Source organism: Lepisma saccharinum, unplaced genomic scaffold, assembly GCF_977018435.1.
Source record: "Lepisma saccharinum unplaced genomic scaffold, izLepSacc3.1 HAP1_SCAFFOLD_378, whole genome shotgun sequence".
Classification (NCBI taxonomy): domain Eukaryota; kingdom Metazoa; phylum Arthropoda; class Insecta; order Zygentoma; family Lepismatidae; genus Lepisma; species Lepisma saccharinum.
The window spans coordinates 192,338-217,994 of record NW_028143087.1 but is presented as its reverse complement, the minus strand read 5'-3'; the positions used below and the strand labels follow the sequence as shown (position 1 = coordinate 217,994).

At 40.5% G+C, this 25,657-nt stretch overlaps 1 protein-coding gene across 1 annotated transcript in view; it reads right to left on the bottom strand.

Moving 5' to 3' along the window:
• LOC145982729 (nuclear pore complex protein Nup205-like) overlaps positions 1-25,657 on the bottom strand; it is a gene marked incomplete at its 3' end in the record, with an annotated part of 239,435 nt that overhangs the window by 88,579 nt on the left and 125,199 nt on the right. Inside the window, exons 17-18 of the mRNA XM_083116091.1 lie at positions 24,744-24,924; positions 12,776-12,938 (exon numbers count right to left, since the gene is read on the bottom strand). Coding sequence (XP_082972217.1) covers positions 12,776-12,938; positions 24,744-24,924 — 344 coding nt within the window. The remainder of the gene's footprint in view (positions 1-12,775; positions 12,939-24,743; positions 24,925-25,657) is intronic.

Below are 25,657 nucleotides of genomic sequence, written 5' to 3'. Positions count from 1 at the left end.
CATTTTTCTTTCTTTTGTTACAGAGTAAACATGGTTGCTCCGCTGGTAGTTTGAACCAAGGGAAAATATAGATCTGTTCTTTTGGATTCTGGCTCAATGTAATGGACCCAAGTCTCATCTCCTGCAACTATTCTCTTCAAAAAAAAACTTCGCCCTCATCACTGCAGAGGTCGAGTAAGCATTGACAGATCTTCAAAGAATTGCGCTTCACGCTCTCTTGGCACCCATCTCGCACAGACTTTATGTAAGCAAAGTTTGTCGTGGATGATTTTGCATGCAGAACCATGACAAATTTGCAGAGAACACACCACCTCATCGATGGTCACCCGTCGGTTCGTCAGAATCATCTCTCAAGCTTGTTGTATCTTCCTGTCAGTGATGGAGATTGATGTGTGTCCTGCTCCCTCTTCGTGCATCACTCTTGTCTAGCCATTTATAAACCTCTCGATCCACTCGTTCACACTTCTATGTAGTAAGAGTTCTGTCTCCATATTGTACTGAAAGCCTGTGATGAATTTCAGCCCTTGATACACCTTCAGACTAGTGAAATCGGATCACTTATCTCTGTTCTTTCTTGATGCACACTGCCAGGGGAGTGACCATGTTTACTGTATAACTAAAGAAAAAAAATGGAGTGATTAAGATCAAACCTCGGCCACGCAACCACAATAGTACCACCTTTTACCACGTGAGCACTGAAGGCAGTGTGGCCAACCTAAAAAAAAGATATTGTGAAATTGCAGATAATTTTTGACTTACCCTTGTAATGGCATGCCTAGTGATAAAATATGCATGAATATTATTTGTGAAGTAACGCAAAATGTTTTCTTCTTTCTTTGAAGTGAGCATCCTTTTGCAAATTTTTAATGAAATAGATCAGAAACATGCCAATCTGGGCTGCATGTTTGCGGTTGCAGATTTTGACGTAAGATGTGAATGTCAGGAAGCATATCCTTCTCCATCATAGTTATCAATTACATCAAATTTTCAAGGGTTGCAACACAGATTCAGACCTACCCGGTATTTCCTAAGAGTAGTGAGTAAGGGTTATTTATCACCCACTGAGATTACTTACGTGAAATTTAGAAGATTTCACCCTTCCGCGTTGCACAATTTAATGGTTCAATCCTATTAATTTCGAAGATCCACTGTCTTCATTCACAAAAGGGTACGGCGTTTGAAGCGGAGATGGTACCGCGTCACTGCATTGTTTGTTTCCGGGCAGCGGTAGTTGCGATTTCTCCCGTTCGGCGGCCCTGGCACGTGCATCTTGGTTTGCGAACGGGAGAAATCGCAACTACCGCTGCCCGGGAACAAACAATGCAGTGACGCGGTACCATCTCCGCTTACGCCGTACCCTTTTGTGAATGAAGACAGTGGATCTTCAAAATTAATAGGATTGAATCATTAAATTGTGCAACGCGGAAGGGTGAAATCTTCTAAATTTCATGTAAGTAATTTTAAACCGCATTTACCGCAACCATCATGAAGCCCACTGAGATGCCGGAAACGTGCCACCGTGAACCTCTGAGTGGAAAATTCCATGTGCTTTTCCAACGGTAGTCTGCCAATGTACCGTACCGCCATGTTTATTTATTTATTTGAAAAAAAAACAACCTGAATACAGAAAAATCCATTTTACATCAGGATATCAACTGGAAAATAACTAAACAAAATAATAAGCTGGACACATGTATATATATATATATACAGGGTGACTGGTAATTAGATGTATTCCCTGAACGTGGTTAAAGTAGAGACAATTTGCAATAAATTTGAAAATTTTATTAGTACTTTTTAAGATAATCGAATTTCTATTGTTTTTTTTAAAAAAATATGACAATTTTCCACACAAAAAGATGAATTGAGAAAAAACTGCTCATTGTATGGAACTTATTTCAGTGTTTTCTGATAGCTAGCAAATAAGTGGTTCATTGAAAAAAAACGTTTTTTCCCAAATAACAATCACATGTAAGTAATGGGTGGGTCTAAACTTACAAGTGATGATAAAAAAATGCACTCTTAGTTTATTTGGCAACGTATTAATAACAAAAATAGTATACATGAAGCGTACAAATTACTTTAATTACTTCCTTGTGTCATTTGCTATCCAACAAGGTACAAATGTTGCTAACATTCACATTTGTGTACAAGAAATAATACTTCATTCATCTTCATGTGAATGGAATCAATGAACAATACAATTAAAGAACATTACACGTCTTGCTCAAAGTGGGCATCTCCGTTACGAATGCAGGCATGCAGGTTTTTACGGACATTTGGTCTCTTAACTCGTGATGTGATGGTGTCCTTGATGTGTTCACCAGCTGTTAAGATCCTCTCCCTGAGCTCTTCTTGCGAGTTTATCAGTGTCTTGTCATGTGGCTCCAAATGTAAAAGTCGTAAGGCATCAAATCGGGGGATCGAGCCCGCCAGAGAATCAGGCCACCTCAGCCAATCTATTTCTTTGGGTAATTTTCATCCAGCCACTGTCGCACGCCCAGGCAGAAGTATGGATGGGCGTCATCAACAATCATTTGATCGAGCCATTTTTCCTGCCCCAAATCTTAAATGGCATCACTTATGAACATTTTTTGAGGAACGGGATGGCAATGCTATTGGAGGATGTGCCTCTAGCTACAAGACGTGACATGATTTATCAGAATGATGACTGCCCAGCTCGATCCCCCGATGGATTTGATGCCTTGCGACTTTTACATTTGGAGCCACATGACAAGACACCGGTAAACTCGCAAGAAGAGCCAGGGAGAGGATCTTAACAGCTGGTCAACACATCAAGAACACCATCACATCACGAGTTAAGAGAGACCAAATGTTCGTAAAAACCTGCGTGCCTGCATTCGTAATGGAGGTGCCCACTTTGAGCAAGACGTGTAATGTTCTTTAATTGTATTGTTCACTGATTCCATTCACATGAAGATGAATGAAGTATTATTTCTTGTACACAAATGTGAATGTTAGCAACATTAGTACCCTGTTGGATAGCAGATGACACAAGGAAGTAATTAAAGTAATTTGTACGCTTCATGTCATACCATTTTTGTTATTAATACGTTGCCAAGTAAACTAAGAGTGCATTTTTTTATCATCACTTGTAAGTTTAGACCCACCCGTTACTTACATGTGATTGTTATTTGGGAAAAGCATTTTTTTCAACGAACCACTTATTTGTTAGCTATCAGAAAATGCTGAAGTAAGTTCCATACAATGAGCAGTTTTTTTTTCTCAATTCATCTTTTTATGTGGAAAATTGTCATTTTTTAAAAAAACAATAGAAATTCGATTATCTCGAAAACTACTAATTTTCGGACGGGGTATCATATGGTCAAATTTATTTCAAATTGTCTCTACTTTAACCACTTTCAGCTTCAGCTGCTTTATGCACGCCGTTCTGTAAGTCTGTTTTCATAAATGGAAGCCCGGAGCATCTTTTATTGAGTTGTAAATGGTTTGTAGCCTGTACAGAAGTGATCTTTGTTCTAAAAATAGCCTTCAAGATTTAATGTAAAAGAAGTTGTTGCATTTGCTGTTGGGACATGGGATTCTGATATTAAGAAGTTCCAAAATGCAGAACATTTTCCATGTTTGGCTAGAGTGGGGTTGAGCACAATGCCTGCGGGAGCTAAACGAAGAGACGCGGAATTACACAAGCGGGCATTCGCAGGCAATGGAAATTTTCCACCCTAGAATTGAGTTGGTGTTTTAAGTCCACTTTATGCACAGTAAGGCTAATCGGGACTGGACCTACAGTTAAAGTGGAATCCGAACCACTATGTGCCTCCACCGGGTATCGAACCCGGGACCCCATGATTACAAGGCAGCTACGCTACCACTGCACCTTCGGGGAGGCCTTTTCCACCCTAGAAACCTGCAGACAAGTGGCACAGAAATTCCGCGCTTCGGTTCCCCGTGTTTTGCTGAAGTGCGCGTTGTACAATTTGATTTCAACAGAAGCAGTCAACAGAAGTTCTGTTGCCGCATATCTCTGCGTCTCTGTGGACGTTAAGCTTAAGTCCCCCTTCAATTACCTGTACAGCAAGATAAGAAGGAACTTACGAGAATGAATCATGCCTGTAAAATGTGTCGGCTGCATAGTTTAACTGGGCAGACAGCACTGTCTGCAAAGTGATACCAGTGTGAGGTGTCACAAGTTGCTGGTTTATTGATGATGAAAAGATTTTACAAGTCTCACTTGGAAAACGAAGGGAGGAGACTTAATTTCCCTGTTGTGTACAAACTTATTAGGTGCAAATAACTTTCTTGGCAATTATAAGAGATGTTGATGTCGGACTGCGAGGGAGAATGAAGTCAAACAATTGTCTTGGAACACTAAGAAAAGAAGCTCATAGAATGAGACACCAAAAATGCATGTGAACTAACTTTGCAAACTGAATTAGCATAGTACACATCTTACTGTGAATTTCTATTGAGAAAATGTGAGGGAGATCAATTTTTCTTTGTTTCTTCCAACATAAACAGGATTCTCACACAGAATTTGGTGGAAGACCATCTGGGTGGGGAAAGAAGAAAAAGTAAATATCATACAGCAAGACAACCATGAAGTTTTTCTTTTACTTCACTTGCAAATTATATGTATTTTTTTTAAGCAGCACTGGTGTAGAGAGATCAAGATGGCCAGCAATTATGGTTATATTGATTGACAACATGGGATTAGGGGGTGGAGGGGTATCTGTTACTTCTAGCACTGTGGGTAAAAGTCTTGAACGGTCAAGGGAATTGAGTGATGCCTTGTTTGATAGATGTCTTATTTCCAAACAACTTTTGAAAGAAACCTTTTTGGGGGGAGGTCCATGGTTTTCGAATGAGGACCTAAAAACTATTCCAGTTTCAGTGAGTTCCTAAATTCATACAGGTTATCTTCAAAATGAGAAAACTAAAAAAACATCATAACATGAAAACACACAGGTTGAGTCACATCATTAGAGGCATGTATATTTCATTTTTGACGAAAACAAGAAATGTTAATTTTTCATGTTTCTGAAAGGTGTGAGGTGCATTTTCCTGCCATGTTTTGTCACGAAATGATGCAAAATGAACTACAAAATGAGAAATACACACAAAATTTAGAGTTTATTTACTGACGTGACACTTTGTGAAGTTTAAATTACCCTGTGAGTTATGCAATTAATGGAAAATTGATTAATTCTGCTGCAAATACATGAGAAGCAAAAATAGATCCCTTGATAAAGGGAGGAAACTTAATACTCTGGGACCCCTTGATACAGGAGCAAACTTAATATACTGAGGTAAACACATAAATGTGCTATTAGAAGGGATATTTTTATTTTATGTAATATGTGCAGTTTTAAAATCAAATTCAGGATCATATTCAAAATCTTAAAACTAAAACATCATTTTATATACAGTTCTTGATCCGATTTTTCACCGCTATAACACCAAAATTTTATTTTATTTACCACTTTTCAACCCAAAATTGACCCTGTTTTGTTCCCAATTTTTGCTTTTTAATTTACCAAAAATACGTGCATCTACACGTGGTGCATTTTGAAGATTTATCTACCACCTGCCTAGAGACGTACCTCCGAAATTATTAACAGTAGTGTCAATGGGATCTTCCAACCCTGATATGCTTCGAATTGCTGAACTTCAAGTTCCTTTGCTACTAAAAGAGCTTCGATTGACACATCTTCACAGTAACTTGTAACGACCCTGCGTGGTCGCCACATTTAACGACCCTGCGTGGACCCCAAATTATTTACAATATTTTGTTAACAAGGCTTGGTTAAAGAAAGCATGCTAAATGCCCTGCGAGACAAATGCATTCAGTTATCTTTTGTCTAATCTTATGCACAGTAATTGTTGCTTAATATGTAACTTGTTTTGTTGAATCTCTTTGTCTTGTGCATAGATTGTAAATTCTTTACTGTAACATTTTTAGTTTAGCACACAAGTGTTAAGATTGTATCACTATGTGCTTTTAGTTAACTTTTTATGTTAGTGGTTTTTACAATGCAAAACATGATAATTCATAATGCATGACTTGCAACTTATAATTTGAAGGGAGTTTGCAATGCTGCAGCCAGCTTAGTTCCGATCTTCTCCACCTGCCTCAGTGCTGCCAATAGACAGTATATAAACGGAGCTCAGTCGACTGCCAGATGCCGACTGCAAAAGACCTGGTTCCCAGATCTAATCTGGATGCCTCCACGAGCAGGTTCCAATAGCCAAGCAGCCAAGAAGGAAGGAAGGAGGAAAAGAAGAGAAGCAGATAACCTAACCACCAGGTCTGCCCAATACGAGCTTGGATTGCTTCCCTTAGGTCGTGGCGGCCTACAGCACAGAAGGAATAGCTTGGCAGTGACATCATCTCCCACCTTCACCTCTCCTTCCAGAAGCGAAGGCTCATTCGCTAAAACGGACGACAAGGTGACATGCAAACCAATTGAAATCATTCCGAGAGGGGTGATGCAGGCGTGCAAACCCCCACACTGCTACATTAGTCTAACAAACCCCAGCTACGAGCGAGGGATTGCAGGCTATTTTGTTTCTTTGTTAGCGAGGTTTATTTTGCTGGTTTTGTCATTGTTGTACAATGAGCAGTGCCGTAAAGAAAGGTAAGCCATTGCACAGCGATGCAAGAGAAGTAGTTTTCAATGTGTATAAGTACTTTGATTGTGATCAAAACAAAACCACAGCTGTTCACAGAACGTCTGTGGCGACAGGTGTCAGTGAAAGATGTGTGTGGAGAATTTTGAAGGAGAAAGACAAAAGTGTTGCGAGTGCGAGCGGGAAACCTTTTTCAACGCCGGGCAAAAACCGACCGAACGGGCAGCAACGTGTCACAAATCTGGATTCTTTTGATGATGCAGTCGTACGCCGAATAATCTGTGATTTATACACGAAAGGCATTGTTGTCACAGTACATCAACTGACGAAGGAACTGCTCAGAGAGCAAACCGCCGGTCTTTCATTTACATGGAATAAAGTTTCGTAAACACACACCACACTGTCCCCAAAGTTTGGCTGGATTCCAAGGATTCAGAAGGAAGGGGGGGGGGGTTAAAAGTGCCAACAGGAAGGGTCCCAGGTTTATTATTGTGCATGCCGGTGGTGAAAGTGGATTTGTGGAGGGGGCGAAGTTAGGGTTCCTTTCAAAAACAACTTCTGAGTAATACAATGGGGAGATGAACACTAACAATTTTATGTTATGGTTCGAAGAACAGCTTCTTCCCAAACTGCCCCAAACTCTATTATTGTGTGTGATAATGCTCCGTACCACAACAAGTTAGTGTGGAAAAAATCCCAAGATCAAACAGCAGGAAGGATGAAATGAAGTCGTGGCTGTCATCTCACAATATTCCGCATGGAGAAGATTTGCTGAAAGCCGAATTATACGAAATAATTAAAATAAACAAACATAAAATAAACATCTAGCAGTGCTAACATTAAATTGAAGATTGGTAGTTTGCACCGCAATCCTTACTGCTCGTACTCTTACTCGTGCCATGGTTCCTTTCACAGTAGTTGGCAACGCTGACATAGAAGGGAATGACGTCACTGCCAAGTAATTCCTTCCCGGCTGTAAGCCCAAGTCTCCTGGGTGCTCCCAGACCTACCCTTTGTACCTCGCCACCTCTTGCTACTGCCTGGACATACCAACGGACCTGTCCCTTCCCTTATAGTAGCCTGAGTGACTCCGCGGCATCCTTTGTTCCCAACACCCTTGAGATTCCGCAGGCCGCCCGGCCCTCTCAATTGCTAGGACGACTTCCACGGGTTCACGTCCGTCCCATGCAATTGACTTGGGACGCTTTCGCACGTTGTCCCCAGACTGCGTGGCACATGATGACTACAAAGGAGACTATTGGCACACCCTTAATTGATGGCCCTAAATTAAATAAAGTCCCTAACAACCCCCAGGCAGCTCACTGCAAGGAATAAATGAATGGTCCCTGATATTCCTTATCTTCTAGACCTTCAGAGCAATAATGATATCAGGTGTAAGTGTGGTAAACAGGTAATTTGCATGGGTTTAAATGTAAATAAAGGTTTACTGTTCGACTCCATACCTTTCCTTACTACACCCCGCAAGCCCTGAGATACTTTGAGTTCATGTCTACGGCTGGTTACAAGCTAGCGTATATGGGTATACTTTTACATCGCCTACTGGTGTAGTGTGTAGCGTGCATTGTGTAGCATGCTGGTGGAACGTTGCAAAAGATTTTGGCTCCCAACGTGGGGCTGATTCGCAAAAAAAGAAAAGTCCTGGGGCTCGATTTGCAAAACTTGTAAGTCACTGGGGCCATTTGTTAAAAAGGACTTCAAGGGGCTCACTATTGGAAGTGCAAGTGTTAGTGATAGAGTCGTCCATTGAATTCACGAAGGTAGTGAAGATAAAGTGTCTTGGGGGGTAAAGTGTTGTAAACATAGACGGTGTAACAAAATGGAAAGAGAAACGTTCGGAATGAGTCTGCGGAGCAGAGGGAGAAAAACAATGGAAGGGGAGACTGGGTTCGGATGCTGTGATGATACTGGAGCCGAGATGGAGTACTTCCAGTGTTGCCAGTGTCTCCAGAATTTCCATTGGAGTTGTGAGGGGCAAGAAGAGACCTCAGAGACTGATGCAGAGGCAAGGTGGAAGACATGCTTATCGGCACCCTTGGTAGCGTCCCTGCTTGAACCAGGTCTTCCAAGTAAGACCCAATCAGATCATTGGCTGCTGGAGTGGCTAATGAAAGATAAAGAGGAGCGTAAGATAGAAAAGAAACAAGAGGAAGAGCGTATACAGATTGATGAAAAGCAAAGGAAGAAAGACATGACTCAATTAGAGAGAGCTCGAAAGAATGTGTTGTTCGAGCTGAGACAGGTGGTCGAATCCATGGAGGAAAGGAGACTCCTTGAGAAGGAAGAAGAGACAGCCCGTATTAGAGAATACAAAGCAGAAGAAGAAGCTAAAAGAAAACATGAGGTACAGGAGTTTAGGACTCCGATAGGGTCTCTTGAAGAGAAAGGAGAAAAAGAGTTAGAAGTTCTCCATGTCCTGGTAGAAAGCCAAGAAGAAAAGAGGCAGCTAGAAGCTGAGAGAAGTAGAGAAGAGCTGCGAACACTTTTCTCTCAGCATAAGGCTGACCAACTAGAAAGTATTAGAGAAGAGTTGGAGAAAATACGGATCTCTTGCCAACAGGAGGTAGTAAGGGTGGTAGGAGAACAACTCTGTGAACAACAAAGTGGCGTGGAGAGATAGAACGAGAGCAGGAACAGATGAAGAGAAACCTAGATACCTGCTTAGAACTGGTCCAGTCTAGGAAAGAAACGGAAAGTGAAGATCCCGAGAGGGTTAAACAGATAGAGGTCTCTGTTGAAGCAATGAGTTCAGTGGTAAAAACCCTTGGTGAAAGGATCGAGCAGATGGAGAAAACAGCCCGAGAGCAGGAAGCTGCCGATGCAGTGACGCGGAATCTCCGGGAAGAAGCAGTTACAACAGCAGGAGAAAAATTGAGCTCTCCCCATGAAGGGACGAGGAAATTGGAAGTGTTCCTTTGAAGGGAGATGCGTGAACAGACTGGAACTATAATTAGAAGAGTAGGTGAGCTGGATGATAAGTACCAAAGACTGCAGTTGCAAACCAAAGCCACTTCAGATGTACTATTCAACAGGGTGGAAGCTTAAACCTGGAACCTCCTATACCGCGTTTGGTACAACCTGTCCCGATTCCCGCGCTAGTTGCTCCCTGGCTTTTCTCGGTGCTGGGGAAAGTCAAGCCAGGCAGCCAATTAAAATACGCAACGTCGCAACAGCGTCTACGTAAGCGCCTCTCTTCTGGCTTTCATTCGCTCCTCGCTGCCCAGCAGACGATTTTTTCCTCGTTTCTCATTGGCACCGAAACTCTCGAGCGCTCCCTAGCGCGGGAAAGGGGACAGGTTGTAACAAACGCGGTATAGAGTAATGCACAGTCCCTCCTGCGTCGAAAGAACAGTTCCAACAGATACACAAGCGACCTAGAGAGGGAGACAGTTCTGATGGATCTCCTCGACGTAGAGCAGATTTCAAGATGCCTAGGATGGCTGACATCGCCCACATACCAAAATTCAAAGGCCATATCGAGGCCTAGTGAAAATTACCTTAGAGAGCTCAATGTCAGTTTCGAGCTCATGCAGGTACCTAAACATTACAGACTTGAGTTACTTCCTAGGGTGTTTACAGGCAAGACTGAACACTGGCTGGCAGGAAACATAGATAGTTTTGTCAACTATGCCAATTTTTGTCTTAGATTTAAGGAGGAGTTCGCCTCTGAGAAAGCCAAACAGAGAGAGTTAACAGCTGTAACAAATCGACGATATTCTTGATATGTGAACGAGAATATGGAGAGCTTCACTTGGAGCATCTACGCTGCCTATCAAAACTGGAGTGACAATTTCAGCGAAAGTGAAGTGCTGAATGTAATAATAGGACAGCTGCCGAATCGCATCCGGAACCTCTGCCTTGCACATGATCAGAGATCAGTTGATGAGTTGACCAGCTTTCTCAAGGACTTCGACATCTATGACGATCCCGATGCCTGGAGAAATAAGGAAGACCCCCAAAGGTAAAGAGCCTGGAACCAATAATAAGAGTTTCGAAGTTCGCAAAGTTAGACCAGAACCAACGGGAGAGAAAGGAATGTTACGAGGACTCCGAAGTTTTATAGAGAACGAGACTGGAGAGGGCCGGACCGCAGCCACAATGAAGGTAGGAGGAACTCTAATCAACCTTATCCAGATAAAGGTCGAAGCTCCCCCGATGGAAGGAGGAATTATCAGGAGAGGAGTAGTCCCAGTTCCCCTTGGCGATACACACCTCGGGATGCAGAACAGACTAGAAGGCAGTCAGCAACCAGAGATGACTTGATCTCAGAGCAGGAGGAAGCCCTAGAGACAACCCGGGACTTCCTGCATAACCGAAGGTCACATTCTAGTCAAACAAACTAGAGCCTTGTCTAGGTGCTTCGTTCCCATTCAGGCAAGGCACCTCGGAGGAGCAACCACGAAGACTTATCCAGGAACTTAAGATAAATTTTCAGTTGTCCGAAACAGAGGAAATAAATTTGCAAAGTGATCCGAAATCTGCACGAGCATCTAAGACCAGTTACAAATCACCAGCAGTGTCTGCAAAATTAATGAAAATATCAATAAATTGTGTAATTGATACCGGGAGCGAATGTTCAATTCTAAGTCATAAGGTCTGGACTAAACAAAAGGATTAAATACCAGGCATTCAGGTACAAAAGGTTCCAGAAATAAGATTAGTTGATTTCTTTGGTACCCACAGAAAGCGAGTCTTTGGAAGCAGGCGAGTGCAGCTAGAAATTGGTGGAATGACTTTCAGTACTGACGTATTTATATTGAAGGGATTCAGTACAGATCTTCTTTTCGGCATGCCATTTTTGAGGCAGCACGAGGCAGAAATAAATTTCAGGAAAAATTCTGTGAAGTTGAATTTCGGGAAAACTCCTTAACATGAGGAAGGGAATCCACTGGATATTGAAATTGTGCGGTATATCCAAAATGTCCAAGAGAGATACGAGAAATGGATGTATAAACATGAAGAAATAAATAAAAAGAAAACGAAGATGATGTTCAAAGAATACATTCAATATTAACAGAGGTATCTTGAAAAATTGGCAGTTTAATGTTTTTGCAACAGATGGTTCAGAAAACAACATGTGCAGGAAAATCACTTATTGTTAAAATAACATTACTTTGGTTGTACAAACACTTCACATTGAAACTGTAATACAGTGTTTCAAAATGATTTGAACAATAAAAACACGTTCCATGAGCAATACAACATAATCACCGATCAAATCACATCCTTACTTTTTTTTTTAATGGTCCCAATAGTTCTAATTTCTGCCTCCAGGAGTCAGGCTGACCAGTTGTAAAATGGCTGCCGTTACTGGCAAAACATTCTTGAACATGCCGACTTCGTGGCATCTGTCACAGCTGACACACGACAGTGCAGACTTGATCTATCAGCTCGATGAAGCCCAATACCACTTCCACCCTAATGTAAGGGAGTTCCTTAACGAGAGAATGTCACATCACATTGATGGATTGGAAGACCAGCTAACAATTACTGTATTGACGAGTGCAGAGGAATGAAGGGTGCTCACATTGAGCATTGTGAGTTAACTTCGCGATAACCATTGTCACTTAAACTTGGACATTTACATTACATATGTGTGAAATTGCATCCTATTTTGACCATTGAATAAAATATAACAGGTTGAAATTGTTCAAATCATTTTGAAACAGGGTGTATAACCAGTGCATTATTATAAATGTTTTGTTAATGAATTTTGACACACAAAACTAAGGAAAGCAATGCATACTATGAAGAAAATGTTCATTAATACCCTCAAAGTAAGTACTCACTTATCAATGAAACTTGTTTTTGTGTTGGTGGGCACTGCTGGAAGAAATTGAACATTCTAAAAACCAGTTTCGTGAATAAGTGAGTACTTTTTTTCAGTATATATTAATCTGTTACTGCATCTTTGATTCCATGAAAATGAAACATGAAAAATCTGCATGTTATGTCAATTTTCTCTGACTAGAATCTTATCACTGAAAAAACAGAACCTGTACAAGTAAGTTTCTCAGAAAAAAGTTACTAACTCGCTTACGTCTAATTATTATCAACCACATCTTTTATTTCCCAAGCATGAATATGAATGAAATCTAGTTAGACAATTACATTTACTCTATTCATCATAAATTAAGAACTAAATTACCTGGTTGTTGGAATACAGTTTTCTGGATATCTTTGGTAAGATCAAATCCAAACAATAAGTGTGACAAATTAGGTGAGGTGTGATCCAGGCACTGTTGTAATAACTTTATGGCTGCAATTTTTGTCTTGCCTTGAACACTCAATGTTTCATCTTCCTCTGCTCCCTAAACAAAGGCAAAACAATGACTTGTAAGAAGTTGCATTTGAAAATGAATCCAAAATCAATCATTTCAGATAAACCATATCTTCGAAAAAAGGATTTTTTTAGTATACTAGTATACTCTCAGACCAGAAAGGTAAAGGGTCAGTCAGTGCAAAACAGGCCACCTCGTATATCTCGACGTGTAGATATCGAGGCTCGACGAAACTCCTGGAAGGGCAGGAGTAGATAGCAGTCGTGTCACAGGCTTGTGTAAATCAGTGCAAGTGTAGCTATGTGAAGTGCAGATGTGCAGGGACTTGCCGTCCAGCATATCGTGGAGGCCAGTAAGGAAGAGCAGTCGTGCATTTCCTGGTGGCAGAAGGGTCTAGGAAGCGAGACATTCACCGTCCAATAATGGCAGTGTATGGGAACATTGTTTATCTCTGTTGGGAGTGAAGGAGAGGAGTCAGAGGTTTTGCAAAGGAAGAACGCCATTGCAGAACGATCCACAACATGGACCATCCCGCTATACAGATAAACAATGTTCCCATACACTGCCATCATTCAACGGTGAATGTCTCAGGCACTAGCCCCCTTCCACCACCAGGAAACACACGACTGCTCTTCCTTACTGACCTCCATGATATGCCGGACAGCAAGTCCCTGCACGTCTGCACAACACACGGCTCACACTCGCACTGCTTCACACAAGACGGCGACACGACTGCCATCTACCGGGCGACAACGGAACTCCCTTCCAGTGGCAGGAGTCTCGTGAAGCTGCAGAATCTACACGTCTAGATATATAAGGTGGTGTGTTTTACACTGAGTGACCCCTATAATATATATATACACAGGGTATCATTTTAATGGCACCCACAGACCACAGAAACGTGTAGAGGACATCAAAACACACAACTCTTCTCAGTAAATTTTTTCTCGTTGGTGCGTCGCTTCAGCACTAGTCGTTCAAAAAAGCCCGTTTTGCTGCCTGAATGATGGTAACCCCACACAACATTTGATTGCATTTGTGATGTCATTTCCTGTCGTGAAGCGGTGCGTGCCAGGTTTGCCAGGAACACACATATTCCTTGAAAAATGACATGCTACAACCAGCCACATTATGCACCGTAAAACAAAGCAACTCGTTGCCAAGTTGACATCTACAGTTTAGTATATCCACTTTGTCCTTCAGATACTGGTTGTGTGTGACACACTGAACAGTTGACAAAATGAAAGAACTCAAAATTTCAAAGGTAAGTAACACATAATGTCATGTATATTCAGGGCATTATGAGGAAAGTGACAAAAATGGTTGAAAATACAAGGATATAAGTAGTAGTAAATCAAGCACTCCGACGACTGTTTATCTACGCACTGGATAAACATGAAAGAGTTTGCAACTGTAAACATGGCAGTATAACCGCTGATGATTCATAATTAGGTTGAAACTGTGGTCTTACGTGTTTTAGCCATAATGTAAAAATGTGAACCTCGGATACTTCCATTATCAGCAACACAATCCCGCAACGCATGCATCAAGACAAATGGATATACAAACCTGTAGATATCAACCTTGCAACGAGATTTGAGAATATTTGACTTGTAGGTGGGTGTAAACAGCCATATGTAAGTTGTAAGTCTAATAAAATTTGTTGCTGATTATATTCGACATGTAGGCTAAAACCAAATCCAATATTACCATTTTATTTTTAATATATTTTCTACCATTTTTCGTATTGTTGGTCCACTTCCCCTTTCCCCTTCTGGCACTGGTAGGCCATGTTACCGTCGATGTTCCGTCTACTGGACGCGTTCCTCACTTCGTTTTAAAGCTCATAACATGGTTGGTATGGTAGTTTGTAATTTTTCACAAAATTTGTGTGTTCCTTGCAACATTACCGTGTGTTGTTTCACCGCAGGAAATGAGGTCAGATATCCGATCAAATGTTGTATTGGGTTGCCATCATTCAGGCGGCAAAAAGAGCTTTTATGAACGACTGTAGCACCAAAATGACGCACCAACGAGAAAAATGTTACTGAGAAAATGTGTGTGTTTTGATGTCCTCTATACGTTTCTGTGATCCGTGGGCACCATTAAAATGACACCCTGTATATACGTAGTCCTACCATAAATACTGTCACAAAGTTTTAAGTAAATTGACACAAAATGATGAGAGATATTTTAATATCCTAATAACATTACTGAAATGGATGCATGACGAATCAAATTCACAAATCATTATTCAAAATGGCCACGCTTAGCACGCACACATTCCGTAAGTCTTTGTGGCCATGCATCAATTGAATTACGCAACACATCGACTGGAAAATGAACAACTGCCTTCAGAAGAGACTTTAAACTTTCAATATTGGGATATCTCTTCTTGCAAGCCATCTCCTGAAGCTTGGAGCAGAATTTGTAGTCCAAAGGGTATAGGTCCGGACTTGCAGAAGGCCAATCTGAAGTGGAAATTAAGTCTGGTACATTTGCCTCCAGCCACTGCTGTGTTGTTCGGGCCTCATATGCTGGGGCTGAATCCTGCTAGAAGCTCCAGTTCTGCCCATCGGAGAAGGTGTTGTTGAGATTCTTGACTAGTCTTTCAAGCACTGTCTGCTGGTACACTTTGGCTGATGTTTTGACCCCTTTTTCACAGAAATGGAGCGTGCCCTCATAGCAAATGTTCCAGACTTCACTTCCACTTCGATTGGCCTTCTGCAAGTCCGGACCTATACCCTTTGGACTACAAATTGTGGTCCAATCTTCAGGAGATGGCTTATAAGAAGAGACATCCCAATATTGAAAGTTTAAAGCAGTCGGTCTCTTCTGAAGGCAGTTGCCCATTTTCCAGTCGATGTGTTGTGTAATTTAATTGATGCATGGCCACAAAGACTTACAGAATGTGTGTGTGCTAAGGGCGGACATTATGAATAGTGATTTGTGATTTTGATTTGTCATGCATCCATTTCAGTAATGTTATTAGGATATTAAAATATCTCTCAGCATTTTGTGTCAATTTACTTAAAACTTTGTGACAGTATTTATGGTAAGACTACGTATACATATTGGATGATACAAAAATTTAACTTCTACCCCACAACCTTAGAATGGCATTTTACAAAGGTAACCAAGACATTCTGTTTGCCAAAAAGTGATGTAAAATGGACCCGGCAGAACAAACATGGTCCCAATCAGCACCAATGCCCTGTCTCCAATATTCTCGTAAAACATGGATCCCACTGTTGCAAAACTGTGCTGAACGCTAACTAAAGAATTCAACAAGTGTAGAGTAGTCTCAAGAAAAGCTTGCCACAATCACCGATGCGCAGAGAACGCAATTTTGCCTGTGTGACACAATGCTCATCACGGGGCTGCTCTGGTTAATAATACGCTCGTTGCAGGGCACAGTCTTCAACATCGGCTCGAGCGGTATGTATCGTCCCGCGGTGCACGCACAGCAAGAGCGAGTTTGTGTTATTGTGGAATTGTGGCGGCTCGTGGCGTTCTGTGCTTAAATATTTAAATATCAGCTCTACGTGACTGTGTATGTGCTGTAGAGCGTAACAATGGCCCCACGTACTTCTAAATTAGGAAGTGCCAAAACATTACATAGTCAAACAAGGGAAGTTATTTATAACGTCTACAAATTCATGAGAAATGAAACAGGTGCTCCTCGCAATGTAAAAGAAATTCAAGTAAAAGTAGCTCAAAAGAATGTCACTTTCAACCTCGATGATGCAAGTACGTTGCTCATGGAAAAGATAGAGTAAATTGGAGCAGAGGATTGGGCAGCTCGCTGTAGCCATGTAAACAGCATTGATTTGATTTGATTTGATTTGAATTTAAAATTTTGGGTGCGTCAGCACTAAGGCTATTTTGCACCCGTCACATTATACGGGGTCCAGCCCCTTAACGTCGTTACACATAACAACTCTAACGTTGCAGAACTAAAATCATAAAATATTAAAATCTTCTGACTTTCGTTAAAAGCTGAGGCTGTAAAGGAGCACTCAGTACAAATAAGGACAAAACACAGGACAACACAAACAAAATTATACTGGCTATGGGGCCAGTTGTTAGAGCCTCGTTAGTCTGCAATCCAGGGTGTACTATGTGGAAGTGAGGTTGACTATTGGGTGCACTACGTGGAAGGAGCACCCCGTAAACAGCATTGAAAACAAGTACATTGAGAGTGACCACATATTGGATGAAGCATCCGAATGGATTGTCATCAACCTGGGAGCCGACAGCGACACTGATAGCGATAATGATAGCACCATGGATTATGATGGCAGTGAAGATGAAATGAGGTGGATTCATCCACTTCAAGAAGATGCAGACTAGGAACACATTATGTAAGTATTATTAAAATTATTACTATTATTCATAATTGTAATAAAGTACTAAATTCGCTGCGCCTCTTACAGTTTTCAATTTGAGTGTTAACATTCAGTCGGTCGAGACCCCTAGATTGGCTGTCGCCTTGCAAACATCCATCTACGCGTCAACCTTCGTTCGGATGAAGGTCGGAGCTACCGAGTTGACCCGAATGTTGGCGATAGTCCACGCAGATTTTTGTGGCAAGCTTTTCTTGGGAGTACTCTACTTTGTAATTAGTCTAGGTTTCAGAGCTAGGTGGATGAGCCAGAGTGATCTAGTTGGTACAGCATCTGACTGCCATGTGGGAGACCTGGGTTCGATTCCCAGGGTGGGTGATCTAGGTTAGGATTTTTCCCAGCCTTGTTCATGCATAAAGTGGCTCTAGGGCTAACCCAGTCTCAAATCGATGGGTACCTGGGGAAGCAACCCTGGGGGGTAAAGGTTTGCTGGAGCATGGTGCTGGTCACATCACCTCCAAAATAGCCAAGAGCGAGAATCCCTTACATTCCCTATGTGTAGAGGCATGCATATTTTGTTTTTGACGAACACGAAATGTGAAATAAAACATTGTAATGTTAATTTTTCATGTTTCTGAAAGGTGTGAGGTGCATTTTCCTACCCTGTTTTGTCACAAAATGATGCGAAATGAACTGCAAAATGCGAAATAGACTCTTCAACACAAAATTTACCATTTATATACCTATGCAGGGGTGCCCACATGGGTGATTCATGACGTGCCTGCATCATGGGATTTTTTTTTGGGGGGGGGGGGGGGGCAAAATGTCATAGTTTATCTACCAATTGTACATATCTTCACACAAAAATGGGGGAATCGTTTCCTTTGATTGACTTGTTATTGATTTTTAGTTATGGTTATTAGATGTTCACCATCTAACAACTTCCACAAGAACACAATTTCCTGTAGCAAACATGGAAGTTAGCCGTACTTTTTCTATCTTTAGTCTCTTAATTTCAACTACAATGAAAGGTTTCGAATGTCATGCGCCTTTCGATTGTTGGCATCTCGGCCAGTGATAAATAATGCCTGGTGTTTTCTTTCAGTTTGTAGGATGATTTCAAGCATGATTTTGTAGTTTCGCTTGTATGTGTTCCTGTGCTACGACTGACTGGATAATTGTAAGATACTATCCATGCTACGACTGACTGGATAATTGTAAAATACTTGTATGTTTATGCAAACTATATTTGTATATGATGAACAATTCCTTTGGGGGGATTTTGATGAATGATTTGGGGGGGGGGGTGCATTAACGGCCTCGAGGGGATGGACACCCATGTACCTACACGACACTTTTTGAAATCTGAAGTATCCTGTGAGTTACGCAATTCACGGAAAATTGATTAATTATGCTGCAAACATTTGAGAAGCAAAAATGGACCCCTTTATATAGGAATAAAATTAATATTCTGGAAATGATTTAGTGTGCTATTAGAAGGGATATGTTTATTTTGTGTAATAGTGCAGTTTTTAAATAAAATTTAGGATTATATTCACATTTTTAAAAACCAAAATGCAAATTTACATGCCACTTTTACACTGCTATAACAGCGAAATTTCACTTTATTTACTGCTTTTGAACCCGAAATTGATTATTTTTGTACCGAAATTTTGCATTTTTATTACCAAAAATACGTGCCTCTACTAATGTGCCTTCATGGCATGGTGATATATGCACGGGAAACTTTACCTTTTACCTCTATCTAGGTTTCAGAATTGTCATCCTAAACGTGTTTGTCCAATGAATGGAACATATTGTATTCCAACAGGGCAATGTCTGGGTAATAAGGTGCATGCATGAGTGTCTCCCGACCAAAGCAAAGAATGGTGCCATGGGTGGCGTTACCTAAGAATAGCCTTGCATTATTCACTAAGTAGAGAACACCTTTTCATGAGTGGTGGCACCACAGTTTCTCATGAACATGTTCCACCTGCTCAGAGTACACAGCTGCATTGATTGTCTGGCCAGGTGGCAGCAATTCGAGATGCAGGATTCTCTAAGCAGTCACCCAACCAGAGCATTACCACCATTTCATGCAGTGGTGGTTTTGCTTATTTTGGAATGGGTGCATGTGATGCTAGCCAATGATGACAACATGGTGAAGTATAGTAAAGAACCCACTTCTTGTTGCATATCAGCACTGTCCAGAAAGAATCCTTCTTTGGACATGATAGCAAAGAAACACAGGCATCTGCTCATGTTGCCTTCTGAGCTATAGTCAAGTCATGCAAGACCCATCGACCCACCTTATATCGTTTATCATTTTCTCAAGATGATGTATATGTTGTCGAATGGTTTCTGCACTGATATGTAATTCTTCTACCAAATCGGCACATGTTCGCCCATTGTTTGCTAGTAGAGCATCTTCATCTATGGCTGTTCGTCATCCAGCATGTTACGATTCAACAAATTCATCGCCATCCTTGATTCTTTTAAACAACCTTTGCATTCTTTACTCATTCTCCACATCATAGGTGAACTCCTGGCGTATGAGAACTGTACCGAAAGTAATGCAAAAGTGGTCATAACCCCTTTATTAACTGATGTAGATCGTTCAAATTGCACATGTAGTTGGAGTGACTCTTCTTGTCTACAAACCAGCTACTCAACATAGTCTCCATTTAAATCAATGCATTTGCACCATCGTTGAACCCCTCTAAAATCCTCTTTGAAAAAAGTCCGGTGTGCACTGTCCGACATCCACAGAAGGCTACAGAATGTGTACGGAGATGACACCATTGACAAGAGCAATGTGCACACTTGGATGAAGAAGTTTACAGAAGGGGAAACAAGCATTGAAGACAAACTGCACAGTGAGAGACCATCAACTGCGACCACTGAAACAAATCGTCAGAGAGTGGATGAGTTGATTGTGTGTCATTCTCCTTGATTTCCTGGAATGGGACTGTACCATCAACAGCGAGCAGTACATCTTAAGCTTAGAGAAGCTATTAGGAGGAAGAGACCACACAAGAATCTGAAAGCGATTCACATTTACCATGACAATGCATGACCACACACCTCGTTGGCAACAAATCAGGTGATCAGCAAAATAGGCTGATGTGTGGTCCCCCATCCATCGTACAGCCAGATCTGGCACCCTCAGACTTCTACTTGTTTGGTTCCATGATGGACAGTCTTCGAGGACAATGATTTGATGACAAGAACGAGGTGAAAGTGGATGTGAAGAAGTGGATGTCTGACAGTGCACAACGGACTTTTCTTTAAAGAGGATTCTAGAGTTGGGTTCAACGGTTACTTTCGGTACGACTCACGTATTTTCATTCCCACTGCTGACGTGTTTTATCAAAGTTTAAACCAGTGTGTCTGTCATAAAAACAAAATTCCCAGACTTTTCCAGACCAAGAACCAAAATTTTCCAGACTAAATCATTAGAGCAATTAGTGTACATGAACATGTGTCTATGCTATAACTATATTTTAGCTAAATGCACCCTTAGAATCCCACTAAACCAAGTACTGGAATATTTACTTCACATGCAAAGGTAATAACGAGAGAGAAAATTCAACAGAATTGACTGATGGACATGGAGAGGAAAGCAAGTATCAGGAGTGCATTTCTGTGTAATGCCGTATTTACTCACGTATAATGCGCACTTTTTTTTTCCAAATGCACAGAATAATTCAGACAGCCAACATGAAACCGTACAGGGTCATTCCTTGATTTTGTGACAATTGCATTGATTTTTCATGTTTATGGAACCCTATCATGTTATATATCGTTGTGAAGATTAAATTCTGCAGTTTCTGAATATGACAACAGTATTCCATTCAAGATGGCGACACTAATGCTGTTGAAATAAGCTCATCAAAAAATGAAGAAACATTCTGATTTTTATGGTATTTTGGATGAAAGAAAAGATAAGGAAAAAGAAAATAATAATTAAAATGTATTACTGGCCAAACAATATGACACATCTGGAGTGTGTAAATGCCTTAATGGAAGAAATCTTGTGCTGCTAACTGTTAGTTTGAGGGTCCTGAATGTCCTTCGTATAGTTGTTACGTTAGTCACGAAAAAAGCATATAGTTTTCATTACAAAAAGTAAAGAAGGAATGAGCAAAAGTCTTACACCAAAGTTAGAGCCGAAAGATAACCAATAAATGACCTCACAAACTATATTTGGAAATATCGCTCCCATGCATCAATAAAAGCTGCGACTAATATAGCCCTTCAACATTGTTACGTTAGACACATTTGCTGGTGTCCTGATCAGCATAGCAGCAGCTTTAAGAGACCTACAACCAAGGAAGCCATTTCTTGAACCTGAATTGTACTGCACATATACAAGATATAATTGTTTGCCTGTCCACCCCATCAAAAACCAGGATGTGCATTATACACACACATGTATTATACACGTGTAAATATGGAACTTGTCATGTACTGACAAATGATTCACAAAAAAATTTATAAATTAAATTTAAATCACTGCATAAATAATACATAATCATAATAATATTCAGTAGCATTTGTATTGTTCCCAATAACTAGGGGCATAAAACACGAAATGTGAAATAACACATTTTCATGTTTCTGAAAGATGTGAGGTGCATCTTGCTACCATGTTTTGTCACGAAATAATGTGAAATGAACTGCAAAATATGAAATGAACTCCTAAACATGAAATTTAGGTTTATTTACTGACCCGACACCCTCCAAGGTCTGAATTATCCAATTATGCAAATCACAGAAAATTGATTAATTCTGCTGTAAATATTTGAGAAGCAAAAAAATTGACACCTTTACAGAGGAATAAGCTTAGTACTCTGATGACTATATAAATGTGCTATTAGAAGTCAAATGTTAATTTTGTGTAATAAGTGTAGATTTAAAATTAAATCATCATCCTTCGCCATTTCCTGCCTCTGGCTGGGTAGGCATAGAAGCCAAGCCTCTCCATTTTTTCCTGGTCTTCCACCATTCCTCTCTTTCCATAGTGTTCCAATCTTGTCCTCTTCTCCTAACACTCTCTGCTATGTGCTCTTTACACGGATATCTTGGTCGCTTCCTTGGCCTTATTCCCAGTCCTTGTGCATGGTAAGCACTTACTGGCAGTCTTTCTGCATCCAACCTCTTCATGTGTCCAAACCAACTCATCTGTGCCTGATCTATCATGTCCTGAAGCTTCACCACACCCACTGTCTGTCGGATCTCCTCATTCCTTATTCTATCCCTTCTAGTCTTCCCCAATATACTCCTTAAAAATTTCATTTCCACTGCCAGCATCTTTCTTTTGTCTCTCTCTGTCATTGTCCAAGTCTGCTCCGTACGTAATTATTGGCACATAGTGTGTGTTATATATTACCTTCTTCCATTTCATAGGTACATCCCTGTTCCATATTAATCTTCGAACACTTTGATATAGTCCACCACCCGTTTGTCCTCTTCTGTTTACCTCCTCATCTATTCTTCCACTTCTCTCAATTATGCTTCCTCGATATTTGAAGCTGTCCACTACCCTCCACTCTTCCGTGTCCATCTTTACTCTTGGTTCATTTCTGGCTCTGTTTCTTGTTGTTTTTAGTACCTAGTTCTTTTCTGCACTGAATTTCATTCCTGCTCAAATATAGGTTTCTATTGACCATTTTAAGACTGAAATTCAATTTTATATACCATTTTTGATCCCGAAACATGCCAAGTTTTTATATCGAAATCTTGATATTTTATTCATCATATTAGCGACTGAAAAGTAGTAAATTCCAATAACCACCTATTGTAGTAATTTCTACATGAAAATAGTCAATATATATTTCAGTATATCTAACTGAAGTATAGTTTGTGAACAACAATTTTTAAATGTAATACTTGTAATGAAGGAGGGGAGGTATCTCACGTGGGAGGGGAAGTACCCCTCCACTCTGTTGTGCAGCGCCAGCTGCTCCCACGCTTCATCTTGGCAGGAAACTAGGGCTTTCAATGGCCACTCAAGTACACCGTAGTGGTGGTTTTAACATGTTTTATCGAGTTTTTTAAGGGTTTTTAACAAAGGTAGTTTTAATTCTGTATATGTCGAGCACTATGAAGTGTTTTTAACCCAAACCTTTCACCTAGTATCCTCCCATGACACTTCTCCGACGTGACTTGATGTTCCGAGCCTAAAATACAACCACCTGAAGAAGGAAGCAGTAAAGCTTCCGACACGTAGTTTACAACGAATACATACTCACTTACGTAAGTAGACGAAATTCAATACCCTAATGTATTCTTGTTTATAGATAGTGAGTAACACGCACGTAACCAATATGCTATATTACTTGTCCTCTCTTTCCTTCAAAACTCTACTTTTAATGCACTGCTACAAAAAATGTGGATTTTTCACAGAAACACAGTAAATTTCCCGAACATTTCCAAAAAAAAAAAAAATTCCTTCACTTTTCCAGGATTTCCAGGTATTCCAGACTGGTACACACACTGTTAAACTCATAGCATACGGGCCGTTATCACACTGGCTGGATTACCCATGCTTCACCTGTTCTCACTTATTCTCACATTGTACTGCACAGACCATACATAACCTGTTAGTCAAACATGTGTATGTCCACCAACAACTGACTTTATCATCAAATCTGTCTAACCATGGAGCTCACAGTGTGCAGTGTGTGTGGTATTTGACATCGTCAGGCACCGACAGAATGTTCTTGGTTACATATATACACTGCTCCACAAAATGTAAGGAACACGAAGGTAACAGAAGAAAACAAACGAACACAAAAACAGGTTTCACCAGGGTTTATGAACACCAATAATGGATGACAATGATTATTCCTCGAAACAGAAGACATCACCCGTATTGAGTGGCTTGCATGCTCGCCGGACCTCAATCCCATCTCGCATGTTTGGGATGCTCTTGGGCGACCACTTGCGCAGCATAAGGCACCACCACCGACCCTTCCTGACCTGAGGAATGCCCGCTTACAGGAGTGGCCCTGCATTTTTCCAGCGTTGATTACCAATCTGATCCAGAGCATGGAGGCCAGATGCCATGTGTTTGTGTGTTTGAGGTGGTCACACACCATATTGACAGTCCGAGTGCTCTCAAACTCTAGTTCTATCTGCTGGGGTCTCATGATGTTACGATTGTTGCTGGTCATGTATGTTGCATCTGTATCCTTACTGGTGTTCATAAACCCTGGTGAAAACTGTTTTTGTCCGTTTCCTTCTGTTCCCTTGGCGTTCCTTACATTTTGTGGAGCAGTGTATTTTGAGTTCTATACTAAATTATTTCAGCATTCATTTTCACTCAAATCACAATATTAATCAATGTTTCGTTCTAATTAGTTGATTCTATCATTCATTTTTACAATTTTGAACATCCAAAAATGATGGTAACTAGTTTTGGAGTTGAAATTTGAACCAATTCAACTCATTTGTCACCATGTCAATGGTAGCAGCAGCTACTTACCCCACAGTCATCCTCCTCTGCTTCTAGGCACTCAACAAAGCCATGCCTGATTTCCAAACTGCTTGTTGGGGTTGAAGTAAACACACTAATGACCTGGCTGCATGATGTAGGATGTGAAGTTACATTCAGCAGGATCTGCACGGCTGAAAGGGCATGATGTGGGATGTTGTACCCAACGTACCTGCCAAAAAATACATCAATTCACGACTTACAAAAATAAGTCAAGTTTTATTGCAGTAACATGTTGCATTAGTAGAGGCATGCATATTTCGTTTTTGACGAAAACACAAAATGTGAAATAACACATTGTAATGTTAATTTTTCATGTTTCTGAAAGGTGTGAGATGCATTTTCCTACCCTGTCTTGTCACGAAATGATGCAAAATGAACTGCAAAATGCAAAATATACTCTTAAAAACGAAATTTACCGTTTATATACCGACGCGACACTTTCTGAAGTCAGAATTATCCTGTGAGTTATGCAATTCACAGAAAACTGATTAATTCTGCTGCAAATATTTGAGAAGCAAAAATGGACCCTTTTATAATGGAATAAACTTAATATTCTGGTAACAACATAAATGTGTTATTAGAAGGAATATGTTTATTTTGTGTAGTAAGTGCAGTTTTTAAATCAAATTTGGGATTATGTTTACATTTTTAAAACCAAAATGTCATTCTATATGTCACTTTTCACTGCTATAACAGCGAAATTTCATTTTATTTACCACTTTTGAACTCGAAATTGACTCAGTTTTTGTACTGAAATTTTGCTGTTTTATTTACCAAAAATATGTGCCTCTATGCATTAGATTGCCCACTTCAAACGAACATACATTCACAGATAGTTCTGGGTTGAAGTTTCAATGAAGAACTTTCAATTGTGACGATACCCTGATATTGAAAAAATATCA